Below are 6,739 nucleotides of genomic sequence, written 5' to 3'. Positions count from 1 at the left end.
TATAAATAGATGAACACTGGATTACTAGAGGCAGATAATTGAGTACATTTTGACTATTCTACAAGGCACCCTTCATATTTGAAGTGGGAGATAAACAGGGCATACTGCATCAGCCTGTGTATGCACAGGCTATAAAAATCTGAATTAGATCCAGAGAATATAAAGATCTCCAAAACGGAAAGAGATCTTACCAGTGTTCGTTATATACAATAGTTAATTTATTCCACTGATATCAGGGTAACTTATACGATAGCAAAACCTGGGTACTTTAGGCCATAGATTGTATTACTTGAAAGCTGTAAAGAAAGGCATTCACAGTTGTAGCATTTCGAATCCGACTCTTCCATAACTCTGTCTTTACAGGACATCAATCACAAGATGAGAGAAACTGTAAGCTATTTTCTAGTAACACACTGCCAATCGCAAGACAAATGTCAGATGTCACAAAATGAGAAGTAACCATTTTTCAACTTGTGAATGTCTTCAAATATATTACAATGAAAGTGTGAAAAAAAAAAATGACCCTTTCAGCTTCATTTGTTCTGACAGATGCCAGACCTTGGGGTTTGGCATTTTATCTTCATACTGCAATAATCTTTATGAAACTTAAACAAGGCTGAGGGCAGCGGCATTAGTCTACAATTGTCCTCTTATGTACAATACATAAAATTTCAAACAGTCTAACCGTTGAACTAAAAAAGATCACCTACTACGGCTGTTACTGGTGTTACAGGAAAAGACAAAGAAAAGAAGGGACGCCCACGCCCCATACAAACACATGCTAGGTATTAGTTTCTTGTGGGCTCAGCTTGACTTCTGCATTGTATTGCCATGCTGCTGATTGCCACTTAGGAAAACTGCATGCTGCTTAAACCTAACATCAGGAAAGAAACTCTAAACTTTTCCCGAAGTAAAAACTCACTCGATACTGTGTGTGCATTCAGGCCATGACGTTAAACGGGTGGGCTCTCTCTGCACTGACACTGTGCTTCCAAGGTCACGTTTCCGAAACACCAGCCCGTGGAACATTTTGACGTCGAGCACAGGTAATTTTCCCCAGTCCACAGGTAACTGCCCAGATGCTGCGCCACCCTCCAGCTTTGCGAGTTTTGACAGTATGAAGAAGACTGGAACATAAGCTGATTCATTAACATTAAAGAATAGAACAAAGGAGGAAAGTCACTGGGATGTAGACATACGTTATTGTCATAAAATATGAGAGCAACAAGAATTTGACTGAACAGCCCTGAAGTTCCAAGTTATACCTGCCCTCTCAGCCAGTCTCACGTTCTGCTTAGCCACCCCCCAAAAAGAGTGCAATTATGGAAGTCACGGTTCATTTCTTGAAAAATAAGACCACTCTGTAGAACTCCAGTGGTACAGCACAGCAATCTTGACAAAATATCCTCTTAAATAATATAGATCTAATTTATATGGAGTCATACTGTTATTTAAGGGAAAAAAACGAAGACAAAAAAAAAATCTGCTCTAGATGTTACAGGTTCAAGTAGGGTAACAAACATGCAAAAGGCAAAAAATAAGCAAACCTAGAATGCAGTTAGTTTAGCCTAAAGTCAGTGACAGAATTGATTTCACTGGAATTTAAATGAACTCTTAGGCCTTTACACTGTAAAGCTTTTTGCAGAAGCAGTGCTTGGAACCTGAAGACAAAACCACCACTTGATTCACCAAATTTCACTTAAAGAAGTGAATTTTTTTCCTGTGAGTTAGTGTGAGCTTATTGGTTCTGTGGAAGCAAAAGGATAAACATCGTAAGTTTTTCTTTAAAAAATTAACAGTACTTGTCATGGCAAAGACATGTACAAAGAAGTAGAAGCCAAAATATGATTTCAGTGTGTTAAGACTGCGTTTAAAAAGTAAGTACATAGACAATGATCAAATCTGTGTCGATTCCAACATGTACGGTCCAAGCCACCAAAAGAAGAGGGTTAAAACCTGAAGTCTGACCACAAACATAATTCCAGGTTTCAGTTTTCCAAAGTCCACGACTGGTATTTGAGAGTGCAGCTCCTCACTTGGTTTCCATGATTTCCACTTACTTACGTCCAGTGCACAAAAAACAACGCAATTCCTTTGACAGGAGTTACAACAGGAGTCTCGACCAGGGCAATGAATCCCATGATGCTGGTTATCATCCCACTGTATTTTGGTCCTTCTCTTCACACGTGGTTTTCTATACACTCGGGATGAAAGCACGGTTTGTCGTGTGAAGTGTACTGTAGGTCCAACAGAGAGGTAAGTAAATAGCCATTGCCAGGATCATTATCTGAGAACAGGACCTTGCAGCATAAGAGCGTAAATAAAAAAAGCTGAAATAAATAATTGTGACTATCAGATGAAGGAATTCAAGGGTCTGTCTCTCCTCCTGCAGTACCCGTCCGTACCTGGGGATTAATTCTCAGTTCTGTCCTGGTGAATCAGCACCGTTAATAGCGAGGATTTCTATAATCTGCAAACTTACTAGTGGCGGCCGTGCGATTCAGGAGGGGTGTATGTGCAGCTGGTGTGAGGTGAAGTCCATCCGTCTGACAAGGAACTACTGCGCCTCGGCGCTCCACGATCCCACGGCCACAAACCAGGCGCTTTTCGTCCAGGGCAGCCAGGTGGTACTCACAAAAATCGATCAGCGATGCCACTTGCTCATGAAGCGGGAGGGACTTGAATTTTTTCTGAGCCAGGCAGAAGAAAGCTTCGACAAAGGCTTGCAAACACATTCCTGCAAGGAAAAGGTGTTTACAGGAGATTCATAGCACAGTGTTCTCTAGCAAACGACATTCTTTAAAGGTAATAACATCTCTCGGTTCTTTTGGCAGGAAGGCCAAATGTGTATGTGCTGGGTGTGGGCGCGTACAATCGTGTTAGTTAACACCTTCTAATTTAAACAGCAGCCATCGAGAACGCTCACTAAGAAAATAAATCTTCTGTCCCTCAAAGACCAAGAGACAAGGTTTGATTTGCACGTAATAGGCAGGAGCTGATAGAGTGTTTCAGGACAGGGTCGGTGCAGGCTGGGTTACCGACTGGTGATGCTCTCTGTCCCCGAGGCTATTTCTGGTTTGGCAGACATCAGCCTGACCAGCAGCCCGGCATCCAGAGGCAAACTGGTACAGCAGCAACTAATTTTAAGATATTGGACAATTAAATTGATGTAATACCAGCCTTGATTTCTGCTGCCTCAAATATTAAGTTGAAACCAATTCAGAGACACAGTAACATATTGAGCTGCAAGAAAAACAATCCACCTGGTGAGAAAAACAAGTTTATAACAGAATTGGGTCATTTAAACTTTGTATCTTTAGAGATGGACCTAAACCAAAAGTTCAAATGTAGAACTACTGAAACAGTACGTCGCTTCAGGCTGTAGCACTGTAAAGATAACCCCATTACCAAGTCTCACCGTATTGCAGCAGCGAGTTTATTTGCAGTGCTGCTTCCCTGCTGCAGACCGTGCCAGGCACCACCCCGCAGCCTTCCTCCTGAAGGCAGAGGGGCCGCTTTTCAGCCATACCCAGAAACTCTACAATAGTTTTGTTTCAACTGAATGAAAACAAACAGTTGGACTGTGAAAAGTGGTGCAGTGCCAAAAAATTTCTCTGCTATAATAAAACTCTCTGCTGTGCCCCTTCACAAACAGCAGTGCCCTGCCGAAGGCCCACGCTGCAGTACAGACTCTTCGGGCGTTGTTTGATCCCATCTTACTAATAACACATTACCGCAGCCAGTGGAAAAAGGGGCTGCATATTAACACTAATTATTGTATTTAAAACCTTGAAGTAATACCTACTTTAATTCTTAATTAACAAGCCAGACTGCAATTGGTTTTGCAGAATGCCAGCAACAAGGAACAGTTACAGCCACTCTGTGCTTTAACTGGCTCTCCCAGTTTGAACATACACTTAAGAAGATTATTTTAGGATGAGAGACTGAAAGGTTTGGGTTTTTTAACTTAATGTTGGCTTATTGATGCTGCAGGAAAGGCACCTTTTCAAAATATTACAATTACATTCTGAAGTATAATTTCTTTCTCTCAACGAAGGCTGCAGCTGGGGTCGCTTGCAGTCTTGGCTGTAACACAGCTTGCAGAGGAATCGTGGAGTTATCTGAAAGCAGCAGCTGCCAGCTCAGTAAGTTATTTTATCAGTCACGGTGAGCTGCAGGCAGGGACAGCACCGCCGGTCGCACACGCGCTTCCTCCCCCTAAGTGACACTCCTCACCTGAAGCACTTAACGAAAAAAGTTAGAAGCCGCCGTTTTACAACAGCAGCAATAGTCAGTGTATTGGTTACAGCTGGATGTGGGCCAAACACGAAGCCAACAGAAATGGCTGGGTGTTTTAACACCTAGAACACATCTGGTTCATGGAGACGTTCAACAAATCTCTTAATTTCTGAAAGCCTGAAGATTCACTTGAGTTTCTATTATTGTTGCTAGTGAAATTCTATCAGCTAACCACATAAATGACTTATACCCACACTGAAATGCTAAACGCAAATACTCTGATTATACATACCTGTGAAACTAAGGTGACCCGGACCTACCTAACGCAGTACGGGAGTTCATGCACAATAAACCATACTATCTCCTCTGCGCTACACTTTCATTTTCTCCCTTCTAATCTTAGGTCTGGGTTTATTCTTTCTATCAGCCACGTGAACAGTCGATTTTACTTACTCTCCTTTTGCCTTATCTTATCTGACTTCATATACAGACTCTCCAGGACATTATGGGATACCTATGTTCACACAAGACAAAATAATACTTATCTATTTCATATAAATATAAGCTTCATTAACATTTCTGAAGCATGTTTTAATACTAAAAAAAAGGTTATATACAAATAATTTTACTGCTGTCATACCTGACTACACTTCCACAAATTATTACGTGTATCGCTGATTCTTGATGTTGATGCAGGAAGGAACTATGGATGTATTTTAGGGGGGTGGGATAACACAATACAAAAGTCAGTCTCAGCTTCGAGACTTTTGATTCTTCTGCTACTTTAGCATTAAAAAAAGAAAGATGCAGGAGTGTATACTTTGATGTCCATGTTCAGCTTCTTATATAAAAATATATTTTGAACCCATTTCTGGGAAGATGCCAGCTTCCAGCTCTGTGACCAGCATGCTAGTTTATACCAGCAGCAGCAAGGTGGATTTCTTTATCCCACACTGATTTAAATGGAACCTTGACAATCCTCCTCGATGGCCCCAAGGAGCAGCGGCATAAAACCTTCCAGAATACTCCAGCTGCCGTTTCCCTGCTATAAAGGGCTCCAAAAAATGTCGTCAGGAACATTTTGTTCTTGTTGAAATGGGAATATTAGCACAACTGAAATTATTCAACATTTTAAAAAAGCTATGCGAAAGTTGCCAAATTTATGGACTCAACTTCATACAGAAATGTAATAGCAATTTTAGAAATTAAGTTATATACTAAATGGTGTATTTAGGCCATTAATATAACAAGAAAATAATCCCTGGACTCTGCTATTTGATAGATTACTGTCTCAGATCTAAAAATGTGACCAGAGCAGATGGGGAGGTAATTCGGCTGTTTGACCCAGCTCCTGTACGAACAAACAACGTACAGCCCCGGCTGCTCGTATCAAAACAGCACTGCTACTCCTCCTTAACAAGAGCCTGTTTAATAGCTGAGCACTGAGCAAGTTTGGGCAGAAACTTATTGTCCGTCCCTCACCCACCACAAAGGCAATGAAAAGGAAACAAGGGAGTGTAGTGTTGGGTGGGGAGGGGTGCTCTGGGAAAGGAAAAGCAACACAGGTAGTTTTGTTTGGCCCCAAAGTAACCTTTTGGGGGAACACAAATCAAAAAGAGAAGTTAAGCGTATTTATTTGTAGCTCCTGCATAGCTTTTGGGTTGGTTGGTTTTTGCTGGACCATGTAAGCTACTCTAATACGGACACACCTTCTCACACTGAATTAAGTTGAAGGTCCACTGAGAACGGTTTTCAACGCTTCTCTGCAAACAGCAACAAGTCTTACAAATGCAAAATTGCAAGCATAAAAAGGGGCTTGCAGAAGACTTGTTCCAGTAAATAGATTGAAAACTAAGAGTGACCTATTCTGTAGATAAAGTGCTACAGAGCTAACAGAAGAATCTGTTGTATGTGTACATGCCTCAGGTGTACATGTCTTGTTCCCATTTTTTTAATTGAATGTTTGAGGTGTGCTTGAGCTACCAAAACTGAAAAACACCAAACCAACAAACAAAAAAACCTCCCAACACCCTAACTTCCATGGTCTTCAAATACAACATAGTGTTACCTGATTCTTTGTGGTCGATTCCCATGCTGTTCCACCTTCTTGTGATATCAATATATAAGATATCTACAGAAGCCATTGAAAAATTGCTGTTACTCAGTTTGCAGTTTCTGTTCAAAATAGACAAAATAAAGAAGAAATTCTGATTACACGCTAACTTCCAGGCTAGGAAAAATTCTGCAAAGGCAACTGAGAGAGCATTGGGAGAAATGTTTACCCATGTCATAGGTACACACCCACTGTAACATACTTCGTCTGATAAAACACACAGAGCAGAGAGCAAACCAACCAGTGTTTATTCCCTGTACGCATCTGAAATGGCACAGGCCCTGAACTTCTCACGTGCAGAACATCTCCCGCGCGTACCTGGTCCTGCTGAGGTCACGCCAGTGGTGCCCGGGGGCAGGAGCGGCCCCCGCGCAGGCACACACTGAA

The 6,739-nt window shown here is 41.5% G+C and overlaps 1 protein-coding gene across 1 annotated transcript in view; it reads right to left on the bottom strand.

The window, feature by feature from the left end:
- Window positions 1–918: 918 nt before the first annotated feature.
- TTLL11 (tubulin tyrosine ligase-like family, member 11) overlaps window positions 919–6,739 on the bottom strand; it is a gene marked incomplete at its 5' end in the record, with an annotated part of 44,412 nt that continues 38,591 nt past the window's right edge. Inside the window, 3 exons of the mRNA XM_009710346.1 lie at window positions 919–1,127; window positions 2,483–2,737; window positions 6,308–6,414. Of these exons, the coding sequence (XP_009708648.1) occupies window positions 919–1,127; window positions 2,483–2,737; window positions 6,308–6,414 (571 nt within the window). The remainder of the gene's footprint in view (window positions 1,128–2,482; window positions 2,738–6,307; window positions 6,415–6,739) is intronic.

Source organism: Cariama cristata, unplaced genomic scaffold (assembly GCF_000690535.1).
Source record: "Cariama cristata isolate BGI_N322 unplaced genomic scaffold, ASM69053v1 scaffold14301, whole genome shotgun sequence".
In the NCBI taxonomy this organism is placed as follows: domain Eukaryota; kingdom Metazoa; phylum Chordata; class Aves; order Cariamiformes; family Cariamidae; genus Cariama; species Cariama cristata.
This window is presented reverse-complemented; position numbering and strand designations above follow the sequence as displayed.